This window comes from Schistocerca gregaria, unplaced genomic scaffold (genome assembly GCF_023897955.1).
Source record: "Schistocerca gregaria isolate iqSchGreg1 unplaced genomic scaffold, iqSchGreg1.2 ptg000621l, whole genome shotgun sequence".
NCBI lineage: Eukaryota > Metazoa > Arthropoda > Insecta > Orthoptera > Acrididae > Schistocerca > Schistocerca gregaria.
The window spans coordinates 32496-51113 of record NW_026062009.1 but is presented as its reverse complement, the minus strand read 5'-3'; the positions used below and the strand labels follow the sequence as shown (position 1 = coordinate 51113).

The window sequence follows — 18618 nt, the reverse complement described above, 5'->3', positions numbered from 1 at the left end:
ATAAACCTAAAAAATATTAAAATATGATAAATTTTTGCATAACAATGCATTTAAAAATCAGTTTTTATTAGTCGAAGGAAGCAGGATATAATTTATAATCTAACTGATATATTCCATCATTCTCAAACTTAATCTAGAGATATAAGAAAATTAGAAGTGTGCCAAAAGAATTCGTTATAACCTAAAGTGTTATTATCATAAGAAATATAGTAAAAAAATCATCAGCTAAATTAAAGGGGAATTATATTTTGTGTCCATACTATAATCACTGACACATGAGTAGGTCATATAGCTCTATACAGATAGACAATGTTCAATTCTAGGTGGAAAATTAAGTATTAAGAGAAAAATTCGAGCGGACAATCAGCTTAATAGCAAACAGTTGTCGATAACATCAAGGCAACAAAATTTTCACTTTTTTAATTGTAGTCGGTATCTATAAGCAAGGCTTACAAAAGAAGAAAAGCTAGGCCTCTTAAAAATGTTTGGGTCTCCGTCAAAAATACCCCACAAATGGTTTTTGTTAAAAAACTACTTTATAGAATGACGACTATAAATTGGAACACGAGAATATCTATTTTGCGCAAGAAAGGTAGATGGCCCTGTTCGCTATGTTGGCCATATTTGCACTATCTCATAATTCAAATCCCATTTAAAAAAGTTACCATGAGATGATGCCATCCCCTTCTATGGTAGCATCTAAATCAAGGTTAAGAACATACAACTCCACACTTTAAACTGACGGCATCTATTTAAAATGATATTTACACGTTTATTTGTCAGAAGGAAATGATGATCCACATTTCTTGTAAAGAGTGACATAGCCGTGCATAATGCTAGAATTTGAGTTGGCGAGAGAGAAAAAATGCAACGCGGTATGCATGCACAAATTGCTTTATGATTAGCTTGACTATACGGAATAGTGCAATGTGTTTAATCATTTTCGTTTTCATAAAAAAATCGCAGTTTGGCTCGAACTTGATAAAAAAGACATAAGCTCAGCTTGAAAAATTAGTAGTGGCGTTTAACAAGTTTTGATCTATACGTTTGATAACCTAGCCAGAGTAGAGAAGAGCAGATAAATGCTAAGAGAATTGTAGTGTGTTGTCGTTTAACTGTACTAGGGTAGATAGCATTCGCAGATTCTGAGCAAATGGTTTCAAAAACGGAGTTGTAGATGCCATTCTTACTGGATATGAGAATAGGTGAGGAAATATTGAGTTGCTTTGACATATAGATACTGTTTTTTGTAATATATGGGGAAATATCTGATTTAGTAGCGATAAATACAATGGGGACCGATGGCACTTGGGAAACAAGAGCAAATATAAGTTTTTCAGCGTAGCTAAAAGATTCATGGGAGGAGTTATCATAAAGAACGCAGAATGCGTTAGAGCGGGAAAGATACGGAAGATTTGAAATTTCAGGAACTTTCAGATCTACCTCATGTAGTATAAGATGTGTACTACTTTGATCAGAACTGAACGAAGGAGAAGATCGGTCATTATCTTGTGATATGCAGCTTGATTTTTTTACAGAATTCACGGCCCAATATACCCTTTCTTTAGATGGAATGCTGTCCACAAAAGGTTTTTCCAAAAACCCACGAATGAAAGATGATTTGCCACAAGAAGGAGATCCAAACACAAGTGCTAGGAAAGTATTGCGTGAAAAGTTGCACTCAGTTATTGGACAAGATAGATCGTAATTACTATTTTCAACTTTCTTTGAGCGTGTATAACCATAACCTAGGCAACTAAGATACTTTCTTGCCATAGCCGGTTCTAAAAATACTATCATAAACCATAAGGCTAGGAAGCCTCGCAAAGGCAAGATTTGCCTATTTTCATCCATTACAGTGCAATAAGGATATCCGAAGTTTGCCCAAGGAAAGCAACTATCAGAAATAACTGAAAAAATGAGGCTGACTCGCCTCAACTGAGAGTCGGTATCATTTCCCTTTTCATTCATGTTCTTTACGTAATATTCGTATACGTCGGTTAAGAATTCAATACCAGGAGGTGTTAATGTATAAACCTTGGTTTTTTCAAAGTCAGGCAAGCCTGTGGCTTGTTGAAAATGAAAGCAATCGTTATAGCCGAAATGTCTTAATAATGTCCAGATACATTCACAGCTTCCATATTCTAAAACAATCTCCCAAACAATCAAAAACCCTGCTAGGGTAAAACCCTTTTCAGAAATGGCATCTGGGTCTATTTGTTCAACAAAACTTCTAAACTTTTGGATAGTCAAAGGTTGCAGAGGCTGATTTTTAAAGCAATCATTGTGGAGTAAGTCAAACTCAGTATCATTCAAATATCCATCTCTATCTTCATCATAAATCATGAAAATTCTTCTAAAAGCATTGATTACATCAGGATGAAATGAGTATTTTGTTTTAGAATTCAAATCTTGCAGTTTGCAGAGAGGAAAAATGGCAATTTTTTGAGCAGTTTCGAGCAACGCATTGACTGCCTTAGAGTCTTTGAAATCAAGAGTCGCAAAATGCTCGATTTGCTGCCCAGTATGAAAGAAATTTGTTATAATCAAGGCAGAAAGGTAATGACTCATCGTGATAAAAAACATACTCTGCATTCTTTGAATTCAGGACCAAAGACACAACAATCAGAATAGTGGCTTTGAATTATGTCTCGGTTATCCATTACGTTGCAAGCAACTATAATAGGTATTCGAAGATTTTGTTCTTGAATCATAACCAACCACTTAGTTAAAACATTCCCTATTGATTTCGGATAAGTCTGAGAACAGACCAAAATTATTGCCCAGGTATCGCACTGGTTGATACTAGCAAGTTGATGACATGTTTTTGAATAGTTTAAAACTAGGACAAGGTAAGTATACTCAAAAACTAATCAAAAATGTATACATGAGATATATCAGCGCAACTAACCGTTCGTATCGATAAGCTCGGTCTGAATCCCATTTCTGTCTTCTATGACGGGATTCAATATAGGAGGAACCTTTTTAGTTCAAAATATTTCTTACGGGTTAGAAAAATTCCAGGGATGTCAAAAAATAGAGCTTTTGACTTATAGAGGTACATTTTGCTGAAAACTTTCGTATATCATGCTTTTTATTAATGTTGTTTTACCAACACCATCTGCATATCAAAAAGAGGTATTAGTAGAACAAATTTGAGCCAAAATCTTTGTAGTTACAAAAAACGTACGGTCTCCAAGAAACAAAAGAGAAACTTGCTTGCGATCCATATAATTATTGAAAACGTACTATTTTCAAAAGAGATAAAATCAAATCCACTAAAATAGCGATGCAATTGAAATTTTGATACAATATGAACAAATCGCGTAAATGCGAAAATTATTTTAATAGGATAACTGTCCGCTTTAACAATAACTTCAAATTGATCAAGGACAAATAATTTGCTTGGCATGTATATTTTCAAAAATATGTATAGTCTGTATTTAAAAAGAAAATAATTCTTTAATTTTTGTATCACTTTAATATACCTTTACTTGATCCATTTATATTGCCCCGACTTAGAATCTATATATCCTACAACAACGCCAGGTATACCGGCTACAATGGAGTAGTCAGGAGTATCTTTTGTTACAACAGCCCCTGCACAGACCAGGTTACATTCTCCAATAGTCACGCCAGGAGTTATTACCACCCCAGCGGCTAGCCAGGATCCTCTTTTGATTCTAATTTTTTTATCCTCATTCTTTTCCTGATGAATTTTAATTAATACTCAATTTTTTTGAGACACAGAACAAATGCGGACTTACCTGAAAAGACTGAAGTACTGGATTGAATATGTGATTGTTAGATGTTAGGCAGCAGTAAGGCCCAATAATGCAATCGTCTTCAATGTTGATGCTACCATTAATATAGGTGAATAAGCCAATATATACGCAATTTCCAATTTTGGTAAACTCATTTGACCTCAAGTTGACTCCGGGTGCCACCTGTTGTACAAATTATCGTTAAGCGAATTTTTGCATTTTTACAACATGTAATACCTGAAAAGTTTGTATAACGAACTCGAGTATTTTTAGATGAAATTCCCAAAAGTTTTGCTCTTTCGCGATTGGCGAATCTGCTATTCCCTGCTCCAAAGTAAGACGTGATTTTTAAAAAATCTTGGTCAATTGTGATCATTCTGTCGCGATCTTGGTATTCATAATTAAATCTAATGAGATTATCTGAATTATTAAGAGATGAAAACACAGAGTCATTACTACATTGTTTCTTGTTTTTTTTTCTAAATTTCTTGAACATGTTGTATTCTCAAGTGACTCTTATTGTATTAGCAAATATTCGACAAAAATGTTTCTGCAAAAATTTCTGTACAATTTTAATTCATTTTACTACTGTAAGTATGGGAAACGAAGATGACTCGGAGAATTCATATAAAGTTCCAACAAAGGTTGGCATTAATGATATTTTAAATCAAGACAAAGATGATGCTGCACTTGAAAATTACAAAAAACAGTTACTTGGCGTAGAAAGATATTCACGTATGTAAATTTAGTCAAAAACTTTGACATAGATAATTATAGAAAGAGAAGCCTTTCAAAAATGCTCTGACAGACATTATATATTGTATCAATCATTGCCAAAATGCGATTTTTCCTACCGATGTTTGCTCTGTTAATCAATCTATAAAGAAACTAATTATCACCTATTTTTTTAGCTAGAGATGATCCTAGGCGTGTTGTTATAGTTGAAATGCATGTAATTTTTGAGAATAGGCCATCAGGCGATATCTCTTTTTGTGAATTAGATCAATCTGATGCGTTAAATAAACTAAAAAATGAAAAGGGCCTGGTATTCAAAGAAGGATGCAAATACAAACTTAAATTTGTTTTTCGAGTACAGCATGACATTGTGACTGGACTGCATTATGTGAACAAAGTATACAAAGCTAAAAGCGGTATTAGAGGTATGATTCTGTTTTGGTATGCAAAAAAATATATTCTCAATCTAATAGCCATATAGTTGCAAAGGAGATGTTAATGTTGGGAAGTTACCCGCCTCAGGAAAAGACACATGAGGTTGTATATCCCCGTAATGGCTGGGAAAAGACCCCTTCTGGAATGCTCGCACGCGGCAGCTATAGGTCAACAATTGCATTTATCGATGATGACAATGTAACACATCTCAAATTTGAATACAACTTTAGCATTAGAAAAGATTGGGCTAGCGAAGACGATTCATGTACGACAAATAACTATTGAAATTTATCTCTTTGATCGCTTGATTCAAATTTTTCACTAAAAATAACTCATCACTGATATTCCGTCCTGTATCTTTTTTTAGAATAACCTCATCTCGGTGAAGTATCAGAGGGTTTTTCAGTTGTCTTAATAAAACAGTGGATTATTATATACTATTCATTAACGATAGCAATATCACGTTTATCAATTGTGTAAATCTACAAAAATGGCTGTCTTTTTTCATAGATTTAATTCAGCAATTTATATTTTCAAATACCTAACAAAAAAATGTACTATCTAATATACGATGTGTTACTAAATGTATCTTTGTAGAATTGGTCTAAACTTGACAAGTCCAAGGCTCGACATTTTATGAGTACAGTATTTGATCAGTTCATCTCATACCAAAATTTAGAATGAATCTCTTATTGTTTCAATATTTTGCTACTCAAGTTGATGAAGCGAAGTGCTTAAATTCTGCTTCTCACTATGATAATTTCTTGATCAAAACTTCTAAATCTATTTTCGCATATAAGCCAGATTTCAACGTTCTTTCCCGTTGTTGAGAGCGCTAGAGTATTAAAATTTTGGCATTAAGTGGTGGGTTTAAGGATTAACTGAAATTTCAGCAAGTGCGGCAAAATTCAAAGAAAGCAGTCAATGATAAAAAAAGCATTTAACAAAAACTAGTTTGATAAAACTGAAGCTCAAATACATATCATGTAATTTTTTTGGAAATGTAGCTAGCTAATAGGAAGGTATATAACAAAACACTGATCAGGTTTATAAACCAGAATAAAAAGATAGATAAAGCGGCGCATTATCTCAGAAAAATTAAAATTTTCAAAAAGGACTGGAACTTAAAACGCTATTTCTGCAATTATTTAACTATATGTCAGCTAAATTTTTATTGGTCAATGGCATGTTTTTGATGAAAAATTTTAGTAAAAATACCTGAAATTCAGCCACTTTGCTTAAATAAGTCGATAAAATGAAAATTTTGACAGTTCAAATTTTGTTCACACTTTGAAACTTTCAAATTTATGATTAGAATATAAACGGCTCTTTCGATGCTGTTATCTAGGCTATGAATACGGGTACTTTTTTTTATTCCACGATTTTTTCAGAACTCATACAATTCAATTATATCAAACTTCATTTGTGTTCTACTTGGTGGTATATTTAAACGTTATCGTGGCAACAATTATCACTTCAGATTATGCGAATATTCAGAAGAAAGCCAAAAAATCGTTTGAATATAAAGACCATTGTTGTTAATGATAAAACTACAAATAACAAAAAGCCGAAGCAATGTAACAGGGTTGTAACAGCAAAGTATACGCTATGGACATTTTTACCTAAAAATTTATTTGAGCAATTCAGGTATACCATATTTTTTTTATGTACTATGCATCGCTAATTAAAGAAACGTTTTACCAAATACTGGCACTAACCAATTTTATTGAAATTTGATAGACACATCAGCAATGTATACTTCTTGGCTATCGGTATAATTTCGTCAATTCCATCTGTCTCACCATTTCCACTTTTTACAGCGTGGCTACCGTTGATATGTGTGCTGTTTTTTCATGCACTGAAAGAAATTGTGGAGGACGTAAGACGACAGAATTTAGATAAGGCTTTGAACTGTAAAATTTATCTAGTATTAAGAGACAAGAAAATTACAAAAATTAAAAACATGCATATCTCGCCTGGAGACGTCATTAAAATTAGGGAAAATGAAGAAATACCTGCCGACATTTTGATTTTATACACATCTAATGTCAATAACTTAGTTTACGTAGATACCTCAAATCTGGATGGTGAAAGTAACCTTAAAATATATAGGCCTAGTGAAGGAACTATGGGCATATCAAAAAATGAGATCGCAAATCTTGACTTGAAAGTTCGTGTAGGCCCTAATACAACTGATTTTTATAGTTTCCATGGAATTTTGGTTGTAGGTGAACAGCAATATCCTATTGACGAGCAAAACCTGCTTTTAAGAGGAACAATTTTAAGAAATACGTACATGGTCTATGGGGCCGTGATATATACTGGCAAGAAAACAAAGATTCAGCTAAACTCAAACAAAGTGCTAAGCAAATTTTCAGAAAGTTCGAGAGTAAATAATAGGGCGGTTATAAGTCTATTATGCTTCAAAGTTGTGTTGTGCATTGGATTTTCTGTAGCCTCTGGAATTTTTCATCATCAATATGTAAAAAAAGCTGATTATCTCAATACGCGAGACACGACATCGTTCATGGCTGGTTTTAATACCTTTTGGTCTTATTTTGCCATTTTTTCTTCTTTTATACCAATATCATTGACAATTACAGCAGAATTCGCGAAAATAGCACAAGCTTTGTTCATTGGATGGGACACTAAGGCTGCATCTCCGTTTGGAAGTGGAATAGTCGTAAAAAATTCTAATTTGAATGACGAGCTGGCCCGCGTAAATTACATTTTTTGCGATAAGACTGGAACTTTGACACAAAACAGAATGGTGTTCAAAAAAGCCTATGTGAAGGGCACTCTCTACAATGAATCTGTATTGAGCCGAATATATAAATCCTTATCACGCTCGAAAAGAACATCTAACAGGTCAAGCTCTAAAAGGGCTAAAGATTTGTTAGATTTTTTATTGTTATTGGTACTGGCTAATATGACAATGGTGTCTAGAGCTTCAAAACAAGAAACCTCTGAACAAAAGAATAAGAAACTACAATTTCAACTGCCACTTTTAAAAAACGAGATATGCATCAATTACCAATCGCAAAGTCCAGACGAGCTTTGTTTATGTAATTTTGCTAAGGAAAGTGGTATTGTGTTGAAAGAGCGCAGTCTCCCACTTGTGAGGATCGAAATATTAGGTGAGGATTACGATTATCAAACGTTACAGACAATGGAATTTACGTCAGAACGTGCTCGTATGTCTGTAATTATACGTACCCCGGATGACAAAATCATTCTATATTCCAAAGGTGCTGATCATGTAATGATGCCTAGACTACATCCAAATGAAGATAAAAGGTTAATAGTCAAGACTCAAAGACAGCTGGATAAGTGTTCGTCCGCTGGACTTAGAACACTTATATGCGCCAGAAAGGAATTGACCAAAGATGAGTATGATCAAATCAAAAAGAGGTTCGATGAAGCCATGTGCTTGATTGATGGTCGAAAAGATGCATTAGAGAAAATATCAGATGATGTAGAGAGAGATCTGAGATTAGTTGGATGTACGGCTATCGAGGATAAACTTCAAAAAGGCGTGCCAGAAACAATTATGTATTTTGTAAAAAGTGGCATCAAAGTCTGGATTATTACTGGAGATAAGCAGACAACAGCCATCAATATTGCAAAATCTTGCAATTTATTGCACGGTGACATCAAAACTATAATTATCTCTATTAAGAGCGAAAACGGGTGTAAGAGAGAGCTGGACATGGCATCAGAAACCATAAAAAATTATCGCAGGGTGGCGTTGGTAATAGATGGTGGAAGTTTGCCGTTTGCATTTTCAATGGAGGAAGAGTTTTCAAAAGTGATAGAAAACTGTGAGACAGTAGTCGTCTGTCGTGCAACACCTTTGCAAAAGGCAATGGTAGTGAGAATGATTAAACGAAGAACAAAGTGCTTCACGTTATCAATAGGAGATGGTGCAAATGATGTATCAATGCTGCAAGAGGCACACATAGGAGTAGGCCTTTTTGGAAAGGAAGGATCTCAAGCAGCACGCTCAAGTGATTATGCCATACATAGATTTAGGCATCTACATCGCCTTGTGTGCATACATGGTCGATACAACATGATAAGAATTGCATTGTTGTACTTAGTATCGTATTACAAAAATATTGCTGTTTTCTTGGCGGCTGTATATTTTTCGTTTTACAATGGATTTTCGGCTCTAACGATTTTCGATGGCTGGATATTAACAGCTTACAATCTGGTACTGACGTCATTGCCGCCTTTCTTGATAAGTATATGGGAAAAGGATGTGAGAGAAGACGTTATAATCAAATATCCACAGGTGCATCGTGAAATTGTGACATCAACCAACCTTTCGCTCACATATAAAAGATTTTTGTCATGGTGGTTTTTAGCGCTATGGCATTCATTGTTAATATATTTCATCCCATTCTTTTTTTATAGTTTACAACAGACACTATCAGCAGATGGGAAGACGATGGGATTACCAGAATATGGGATGGTTACATTCATAGGCGGATACTTTGTCGTTTTAGCACAAATTGCAATCATAACAAAGCATTGGAATTGGATAATTCATCTTGGATTTTGGGGAAGTATAGTCTTGTTTTTTGCGATGTTTTTGGCGATTTCGAATTTGAAGACTTATAGCGACATGTGGCATGTCTCCTACAGAATTTTTACAAGTACAAATGCGTTTCTTGTCTGCTTTGTGGTATTAGCCATATCAATGGCACCAAGCCTGTGCTGGGAATATGCAGTGGAAAATTGGTATCCTAGATACTCCCAGCTCTTCTCGAAATATGAAAAAAGGCGACAGCAATTAAACAAAATTTATGCTACGGATAAGTCAAGCACAGATAAACCATAGAGAAAAAAACATTTCAATAAATAAGTACTACACTATTATTTGATAAATACAAGCAAGTTTTTTCCTCAAAGAAAATTTTTACACGAGTTTTGCCAATTTAGCGTGTGTTGAAGCTTTGTCAAAATTAGGTGGAGACACATTTTAGTAAAAAGGACGAAATAAGGGTTCACATTTTTAGACGCTTAAGAAAGCACTAATAGTCTCGTAATATGGTGTGTTTGAGGTGGGAGATAAGGTAGGTCATTAGCGTAATATCAATCGGTACTATTGAAGAATAAGAGTTTTTAGAAAGAAAGAGCTTGAATTGTGTGAATAGAATAGAGACGTAGCTGGATATAAAGATAGAGCTCATGTAAGTTAATTGAGTCGTAGTGATATTCTAAGGTTGTGGCTAATTGAAACTGTTGGTAGATTTTATTTCTGGAGTTCTTGTGCCTGGTCAAAGGCTTGAAATGCATCTGTAGAAAGTTTAACACAGGAAAACAAGGAGGCTATGAATCTTCGTTGTTCAAGTCCGAGTGATATGTTTGTCATGAGCTTATACACTTCGAACAGAAGTAGAGGATTTTCGAAGACATTGGGATGGAGTGCCTTGACATTTTGAAGAGGTTTAGCGACTGTTTCGAAAAAAACGCTATTAGACATAATACGAATGACTTGGATGACCTCATCAAAGGATACATGTGTTTCGATGTTGTGTGCAGCATAGTTGGCACGATTATAAACGGGCGGTATTGGAGGTGTTGGCATAGAGATGGAGGGGATGTGTCCAGGGAAGGAAAAAAGTACAGATGTATGAAAAATACGAGGTAAGACGGTTTGAATCGACAACTTGTTGTTGCAGATCCAGCCATCTGCTTTGAGGATCTGGCGAATCTCAGGCAGCGTTGCCATTATTCCAAATGCATAGAAGCAGGTACATTTGGTAGACAAGTTAGTGGATGATTTGATAACAGAGGTAAAAAGGTTGATGACGTTAAAAGGCTTGAAGAAATTCCAGGATATTGAATTTGAAACGAGATGTGCGAGTGCCCAAATAACGGCACGATGTTCGATTGGAGACAGTTCTAGGTTTTGGATGTCTTTGATGAACTGTTCTATTATTTGGTGTTGCTGAAGCAGTTTGCAGCCCTTGACAGTTTTAGAAAGTTCGCCGAAAAAATGCGGTCCCACAAGCGTCTTGTCATGATTAGCAAACGTAACGTTTCGGGTACCGGACGATGGGTTAAGCGTAGAGTGAATTTGTGATTCGAGTTGTTGTGCATAAAAGACGTTGTTTTTCGAAATCCATGCTTCCATCTCTGGGAGTACGAAGTTGATACTTTGCAAAAAGCTAAATCCAGATTCAAGGCTGAGAAAGCTGATTTGTAGATCGTGACCGAGAACGCCTAAGGAGGGATCAGCAAACGAAATATTTTTGCTGATTAAGTATTCCATAAGCGGTTTTTCTAAACAAGCATGCTTGAGAGTTTTCAAAGCTAAGTTGGACACGACGTTGTATGGATCCGGTAAAGTGACACGTTCGCAGAGTTGATCTATGGCCCATTGACGAACCTGTAAAGAATCGCAGTTTAGAAGTTGTTGAAAATGTTTCGTAACGTTGTGTCGAATGACAGGAGAAGAAGACGAAAGGGCGGCTTCTAAAATAGTACGACATTCGGGAAAATGCTGATATTGAAACGAGGCTAGAATTCTATTGATCAATCCATCATCATTCGATATTCTACATATATCTTGTAGAGCATTAAGTATTTTATATTCTAACAAAACTTCCAGACCATGTTTGCTCCTGGAAAGCGTTCCCAAAACGGTAAAGTAGTCACACGACATAGTTTTTTTATGTTTTTGCTCATCTAAGAAGCAGTTGGTTGAGCCTGTATTCAGAGAATCTATTTTTTCGTTGAGAATTTGGGATATTTGCTGAATGAAGGGGTGCTTTTTAAAGTAGTCGCAGCCAATTTTGAAGGTCATAAGAATATCGAGGAGTTGGGTGCCAACATGGGAATAATGACTATTGTTGGGTGACCAATGCAGGCTAGAATATAAGCCTCTAAAAGGCGAGAAAAAGTGAAGAAGTCGTTTGAAAAACTTGGTTTTTTTGATAGTAAATTGGAGAAGAGATTGAACACGCAAGGATGGTCCTTTGAGCAGCTCGAGTATACATTTAAATTCCCATTTCTTCCAGTTCTTAGCTGGAAAGGACAGAACTTGGGTTCGGTTGAGTTTAGCAACCAAGTAGCTTTCGTTTAAGAACTTAGTTTCTTCGGTCGAGTCAGGTTGAGACAAAGTATACGTTTCCATGATCTGCTCGTTGGTACGAAGGAAAAGGTCCGAAGAATTCAAGTGTATGTATTTTTGGAGATTCGATATACCGGTGGAGAATCGAAAATTGAGAAGTGCATCGAGTTCTGAAGAGACGATTTGCCTGAGGATAGGACTGAATTCCTTGGTTTTTTGGATGGATTTAGGAAATAGGGTCCTGTACAACTTTAGCAGTTCTGATAGCAAATGGGAAACCTTTTTTCGGGGGCCTTTATTGCTGAGGCCGAATAAAGTGTTGATAAGTTCTGCCTTTTGAAAGCACATAGAGAGCAAGCATAGATAGCTGCTAGAGGGTCTTGGGCAATGATCTGATTGTGGATCTAAGCTGGTCGTACTGATTTCATAGAAAAGAGAAGCATCCTTGTTTTTAGACTGGCATTTTTTTGTGTTTTTGAACAGAAAAGAGTGGCTCAAGGGAAACTGAAAAATGTTGTAAAATGCATTAAGCGTAGCTTCGACTACATGTGGGCTTTTGTGCTTGAGGGCAGCGACAAGAGAGTGTATGCCTTTGGCTTGCCATCCCCAGATGACACCCGGCCAATATTTGAACAGAGAGACTAAGCAGCGAATGGCGAGGTCGGAGACGAGGTCTTCGCATGAGTAAGAAAATGTGAGTGGGAACAGAATATAATTGAGGCACTCCATATGAGGATAAATAAATGCGTGATTTAGAAGATACGCAATAGCCATGACCAGTGTATCTTGCATGTCCTGAAAAAATGGGTCAATCACTGTCTGAGAGAGAAGGTCGAAGAGGTGACAATGAACAGCGAGTATTTGATCGAAGACACATATTTGGACAAGAATAGAAAGTGCAGTATGTGAGAATAGTCCCTTGGATATGGTAACTTCCCGCAAGGATTGGCAAATAGAGACGGAAGTAAAAAAATTGAAAGGACGCAGGTAAAGTTTGTGAGAGGTGAAGTCTAAATTGTCGATCAGAGAGATGATCAAGGAGAATGTAGCAGATTGTATTTCATTGAAGTCCTGTACTGATGGACTGAGCTCGATTAGACGCGAAATAAAGAGATCCACATGATACTGGACGAGTTTTGAAAGAAGATCCGGCGATTCTTGAGAAAGAAGAGTCAAAAGTTTGAGTCCCAAAACGATGTAAACACTTGATCCGTGAGCTATAAATGGGCGGACCCTGAAGTTTCGAACAACAAGCAGTAGGTGCAAAAAATGTGGAGATATTAGTGACTTTCAAAAAGCGTACAGATACCTGAGCAAGAATTGTGTACACATACGATTTCACCAGTTCACAGAGTGATGCATAGTCTAACAGGTTAATTTTTTTCTTCCCAGAACTGGCTAAAATATAATTGACGGCAATCGCTTTGCATTTTAGAACGTGAAAATCGGATACAAAAATTCGAACAGTGAATTCAATGCTGGGAATTTGATCTGGAGAAATAGAACATAGTGTTTTCAAGTCAATTGAGACAAGAAAGTGAACAACAAATAAAAATGATATAGGGCGGAAAGTGCGTGGAATATTGAATGAGAGAAAAACAACAAAGTTAGGATAAATTGGACAGTATAAACATTTAGGTGTTTGAACTGAGGTACGAACGACACAGATCCCTGCAGATGTCTCCATTGAAAGTGTTAAGCATCGAGAGAAACAAAACTTTGGTAACACTGAAAATTCAGTAAGCTAGCAAGGCGTTGACCAAATGATGAGAAAAGTTTTTTTAGAATCAAGCGTATTTGCTATTTGATCATTTTGTATGGAGCAAAATAAAAGAATATTTTGACGGAAGAATGTAGCCTGGTGTCAAACGCTAGAGAGAAATCAATGATAAGTATATATCTCTTTGTCAGACTCTCTTAGATTGCTTTATAAGATGCCTTATTAAAAAAATTAATCTTTATTAAAAAAATTGGCTTTACGAAAAACCTCGGAAGATTACAAACCATAACAAAGATAATGGTCGTCCATTATTGATACGCTTTTTCTTCGAAAATTTTACAATAATTGTTCGAGCAACGCTATGCCAGGAAATTTATTTGATCATCTACTTGAAAGTTTTCATATGTGTAGGGTAATAAAACTTACTTTTTCTTGCCTTTCTTTTTAGCTTTTGTCGTCGTCTTGACGTCGGAGGCTTCCAACTCTGAAATGTTTTTCGCAATGGCCAGCAGTAACTTTGAACCTAGTTTAAAATAAAAAGAAAAGCATCAATAGCGGAGAGAAGGGAAAGTAAATAGCACAACCTGCAAAAAATAACACAGTCTAACTGAAATATATGTGTCAGGAATATAAGCTAATGTTAAACATACGGTTTGGAATTTCTGGGATGACGGGCTCTTTTTCTGCAGTTTTTAATTGTACACGAAGTCTACCAATTTGTGAATTAGGGTCGCGTGAGTAGGCCTTATCCGGTTCTTGCACGCATTGGAGATTAAGCTTTTTAACACAGGCTGCAATACTGTCAAGAGAGGGATTACTGACTGCTGCTGACAAGGGAATTTGACGACCTTGTTTGAGTGTTTTTTTAGAATTCAGGTAGACCGGATAAATAACAGTCCAGGATTTTGTATCAAGAAAATTTGTTTGTGTGGATATCATTTCTTTAAGTGCAAAACCATTGTCGAGCAACAAAAACTGACACCATTGGAATTTTAAAAATATGCAATATAGTATATATTTTTTTTAAATTATGAATGCAATTCAAATCCAGGGTTTGGCTTTGCGCATGCCACCTTTTAAAACAAAACACGTCATCCTCAGATCTGAAAAAGTATCGAATTTACCCGCTATCTAGCTAGTGATATAGTCAGTATAGGTTCAACTAAGATTTTCTTTCTTATTTCAGGATTGAATGCTACGAAGAATTAAATTTTTTTTTAATTTGAACAGTCTGTGGCTACGTGTTCACAAACTATTCAGTTCTATACGAATTGGATTCAACTGCTAACCAAAAAACTGATAAAATAAAATATTAGCTCAACGTAATGAGTAACAAAGCAACTCAAGAAATTAACACCCTAAGCCCCCAAAATATAGAAGCACTAAAAAATGAATGGGCTCAAAATGCCTACGCGGAGCAATTAAACAATAGTCTAAAAAGATTCGTCGATTTTTTGAACAAGTTTGGTACGGCTACCCTTTTCTTTGATCCGGTTTCTTGAAATAAATTGCTGAAGAGCTCAGTTTGAGAAAAGCAATAACTTTTCCCTTTATTTTTTTTATTCTTTATGACGGATATACTTGGCACGATAGTTACCCATAAAAAAGGAGGGGCATGAGAAAGACTAACAAGTGAAAATTTCGATACGAAAATCTAGAAATATGCATCAATTACCAACTTGCTGAATTAAATGAAAAACTGAGAAAACTTGAAAAGCAAGTTGTACGCTAAAGAAGCAGGCTATATCACAAATTATAAGTTCCAATAAAAAGTACTAATTTGTCTTATTCTACGCAAAGGAAAACATTGAAATACAAACGTCGGATCTTCATGCTACCTATAGCGAAGAATAAATCCCATATGTATATGTGTTTTAAGGTGAGGATAGATTTACACAAAGCCAGTTATACCAGGAATATGACTTTTCAAATAGATTGACAAAAAATGCTCAATACATGGTTAGAACATCAATAAAATATTTAGTCATGTTATAGCATATAGTTTCTCTACTTTCAATGCTACAGGATGCTTCTTCTTTGCATTCTAAAAATTAGATGCGAAGATTCACATGCTATTATACTGGGATGAAAAATTTATTTAGTCGGTTAGAGGAGTATCCCATATGCTGCTCTTTATACTTTACCAAATTCATATAAGAGTATGCAGACTACATTGCGAACCTGTATATCAGTTGTATTGTACAACATTAATAAAAGATTTTTGAATGACTCGGTAAAAATTTCTGCTGATAACAGTTAAAAAAATTTTAGTAATGTAATGCAGGGTAGTTTTTGTCGTCATATATCTGTTTTTTGATAGCGCTGTGCTTTTGAAATAAATACGTGATGCTACGGACTTACTCGATCGATAATCCCGTTTATGGGAAAGGAAATAAAAAATGTAAAGTATGTTATTTAAAACAATAGAAAGTGCTGCTTTTTCGCTTCTACCAGAATCTTGGCCTATCCACTTTTCAAAATTTGTATTCAGCACTTGAAATAGTATATCAATTCCATCTTCTTTAACTATAATATTTGCAAGTCTTGGATCTGCAAGAGAAAGGTGAAAGGAAAATCAGTAATCAAGAAACGAACCTAGTTATATACTTTTGTCTTATTTCACTTTTTTCTATTTGCGATACCCAAACAGCAGTTACAGAGACCAGCTATGGCTAAATGTTGTAGTTTATTGGGTAGTTTTTTTTCTTCGATTACGTCTAGCAAAAGTGCAGGAATATTCAGTTTCGCAAATATTTCGTAGTTACTTGGATCATAGGCAAAATTACCAAGACGTGCTACTATACATTCCTTGGTTTCTGAGGTATAAAAAAACGATGAGATGGCGAATTGAGAACCAGAAACTTAAGGTTTAAGTAGGCTGAAAAATTACCTTGATTTGTGTTCTCGACTTGAAAGTCGTGAATTAGCTTTTTGAGATATTCAAGTCTGGATGGACCATTTCTGTTCTTGGCAGAAATATGGGTTCTAGAAGAAAGTCTCATGATATCTGGCTGAAATACGCTGAGAAGGGTAGATAGTAAAATTTGCCCTTGAATTTGAGTGTATAGATTTTAATACAGGCAGAGTATAAGGTATGTTGAATGGCACATCCAAAGAGGTAAAATAAAACATAAAAAGTATCAAGGCTAGACTAAAGAAGCCAAAGAAGCAATTGTATAGAAAGAAAGGCACAAAAACCTTATTTATTTTGTGTTTAGAAGCTGTTAAAATTAAGATACTATTAAATTCAATAATGAATCAGATTAAGGGGTCGAAAAACTAGTTTTATGCCGGAGCAAAACATTGCACGAGTTGGATGTTTTCGAAATTGATAAATGCTGTGTACGAAATAAGAAGCAGGAAATAGATTTTGAGACAATTTGTCATCGGCATGCCTTGAGAAACAAAACATGCAGAGATATTTAGAGGGAAAAGGTGTAATACAAAGATTGATGGTAAAAGACAATTTTTTCAAAAGTGAATTATATACACGCAGTAGCCCATTTCAGTTGCCTAAGTTGTGGAAGCAAGCCGATTTGTTGACATACGGATGGTCACTGTTATGCAAAATTGATTTAAGTTTGGTGAATTAATGTTATTTGGATATACAATAACCAAGAGTATATTAAAAACTGATATCAATGTAACCCGATACACAGTAATAAACATAAAGGTGTTGATTGAAATAGTCAATTTAATAGTCAAGGCTAGATCAGTGAAAATATAGAAGGATGGAGGGTGAAACTCGTATGATTGATTGAATGTTCGATTAAATAGGAAGGCACGAACAGACCCAATAGATGATTTTTATTATAAAGATAAGACCTGTGTTTGTGGAAACTTTATTCGACAGGTAATTCTAACATATTAGTACAAGATAGCTGTTTAACATATTTACCATTTAAAAGCTCAAATGGTCCTGTTAAATATTTATATCTAGATACTAAAAATGCTCTAAATAATGTGCATGGCGCTAAATAAAATAATGAATGTAAGGATTACAAGATAATAGAATAAGATCAGAGAAACAGGAAAAAAAAGAAACGAAGAATGAATAAAATAGAGTGTGTTTAGATAGCGTGAAAAGAATATAGAGATATAGGTTAGGAGAGAGTTCTGCTGAATAACGAAGAAAGAAACCGAGTAAAAAGAATATCAAAATAAGATAGGATAATAACAATAACAATAAATAAAAGTATGATGGACTGAAGGTGGAGTGAATATAAAAGATAGCTTACAGGCAAGTAATGAAAAAAATGAAGACGAAATGTTGTGAAGAACAATAAAGGAAGAGAACGAATGAAATGAGTAGTGAATTATAAAATCAGAATGAAGAATAAGTTATTAGAAAAATTTCAAGTAGAGGAGGCAAGATAGAAATTCAAAATAAAAGGACTATGGGCAAATGTCAAATATAGGAGGTATAAGATAAAAAAGAAGGCTAGAATAAAAAATATATAAAAAGTTTCTGTCTTAATAACAATGAAAAATAAAGTATAAATAAATAGAAGATTTACCTTAGGTAGATAAAATAGTTAACATTGTATAGTTAAATTCAGATTGAGAATCAGATACATCGCACGACAGAAGTACCTATATTGATTTTGTCTTGAAGAGTAGAGACTTAATATACTAAGACAATGTAAATATAGAGAATTTCAGACATCTATTGATAACGTGTATGATAGTGGATGTAGAAATATTAAAAATTACATAAGTGGTTAATAGCCTAAACAAACGCATAAATATTAACCAAATAAGTTACATTGTTCTAGCAAGTCTGACCCTAAAGTTCTAGGTCTTGCTGAAATTATATAAACACATTAAAACATCATATATATGATGCGAGCTGAATTATTATAAAATGCAAACAAATATTGAGT

General features: G+C 34.8%; 3 protein-coding genes and 2 long non-coding RNA genes across 6 annotated transcripts; 3 read left to right on the top strand and 2 right to left on the bottom strand.

The window, feature by feature from the left end:
* Positions 1 to 1011: 1011 nt before the first annotated feature.
* LOC126317080 (uncharacterized) lies at positions 1012 to 4237 on the bottom strand. Its single transcript, XM_049993056.1, has 8 exons — positions 4024 to 4237; positions 3768 to 3947; positions 3489 to 3709; positions 3191 to 3278; positions 3063 to 3121; positions 2912 to 2981; positions 2589 to 2842; positions 1012 to 2517 (listed from the first exon to the last, which is right to left on the bottom strand). Exons 4-8 carry the CDS (start codon positions 3228 to 3230, stop codon positions 1012 to 1014), a joined length of 1929 nt encoding a protein of 642 aa, XP_049849013.1. The 5' UTR covers positions 3231 to 3278; positions 3489 to 3709; positions 3768 to 3947; positions 4024 to 4237.
* A 120-nt stretch (positions 4238 to 4357) lies between these two features.
* LOC126317117 (putative rho GDP-dissociation inhibitor 1) lies at positions 4358 to 5402 on the top strand. The gene is made up of 4 exons (XM_049993093.1): positions 4358 to 4499; positions 4676 to 4924; positions 4981 to 5199; positions 5302 to 5402. Coding segments are annotated over exons 1-4 (609 nt in total). The 5' UTR covers positions 4358 to 4360; the 3' UTR covers positions 5304 to 5402.
* Positions 5403 to 6203: 801 nt separating this feature from the next.
* LOC126317077 (probable phospholipid-transporting ATPase IA) lies at positions 6204 to 9818 on the top strand. Its single transcript, XM_049993053.1, has 3 exons — positions 6204 to 6295; positions 6415 to 6581; positions 6675 to 9818. Exons 2-3 carry the CDS (start codon positions 6418 to 6420, stop codon positions 9775 to 9777), a joined length of 3267 nt encoding a protein of 1088 aa, XP_049849010.1. The 5' UTR covers positions 6204 to 6295; positions 6415 to 6417; the 3' UTR covers positions 9778 to 9818.
* Positions 9819 to 14787: 4969 nt separating this feature from the next.
* On the top strand, positions 14788 to 15978 carry LOC126317100 (uncharacterized). Its single transcript, XR_007556405.1, has 4 exons — positions 14788 to 14846; positions 14922 to 15202; positions 15394 to 15458; positions 15536 to 15978. It is a non-coding gene; the product is annotated as an uncharacterized LOC126317100 (long non-coding RNA).
* On the bottom strand, positions 15536 to 16936 carry LOC126317102 (uncharacterized). 2 transcript variants are annotated; one of them, XR_007556407.1, is made up of 3 exons: positions 16626 to 16917; positions 16378 to 16551; positions 15536 to 16285 (listed from the first exon to the last, which is right to left on the bottom strand). It is a non-coding gene; the product is annotated as an uncharacterized LOC126317102 (long non-coding RNA). The 2 variants fall into 2 exon arrangements; XR_007556406.1 differs by having other exon boundaries at positions 15536 to 16551; positions 16626 to 16936.
* Positions 16937 to 18618: the final 1682 nt, after the last annotated feature.